Source organism: Penaeus monodon, chromosome 34, assembly GCF_015228065.2.
Source record: "Penaeus monodon isolate SGIC_2016 chromosome 34, NSTDA_Pmon_1, whole genome shotgun sequence".
Taxonomy (NCBI): Eukaryota; Metazoa; Arthropoda; class Malacostraca; order Decapoda; family Penaeidae; genus Penaeus; species Penaeus monodon.
Window position 1 is genome coordinate 9,463,587 of NC_051419.1, and position 272 is coordinate 9,463,858.

General features: G+C 38.2%; 1 protein-coding gene across 1 annotated transcript in view; it reads left to right on the forward strand.

The window, feature by feature from the left end:
- LOC119594812 (alpha-amylase-like) overlaps positions 1-272 on the forward strand; it is a 15,786-nt gene that overhangs the window by 8,418 nt on the left and 7,096 nt on the right. Inside the window, exon 10 of the mRNA XM_037943903.1 lies at positions 43-127. Within this exon, the coding sequence (XP_037799831.1) occupies positions 43-127 (85 nt within the window). The remainder of the gene's footprint in view (positions 1-42; positions 128-272) is intronic.

Below are 272 nucleotides of genomic sequence, written 5' to 3' on the forward strand. Positions count from 1 at the left end.
TATATAACGAACTTTCTCCATCCCTTTTTTCCTACAACGCAGCACAGCCGAAGTCGTTATCGATGAATCCGGACAATGCGCTAACGGCTGGGTATGCGAACACCGCTGGAAAGCCATCTCGGCCATGGTATGCGGCCATGTTACATATATTCAGTTTTTATTGATTTATTATTTTTATTTCCGGAGTTTGGTCATGTTTTCTGTACTTGGTGTAATATTTTGTATTATATAGATTGGTAGATGTATCTAAATGTGGATAAAGATAGATTTTG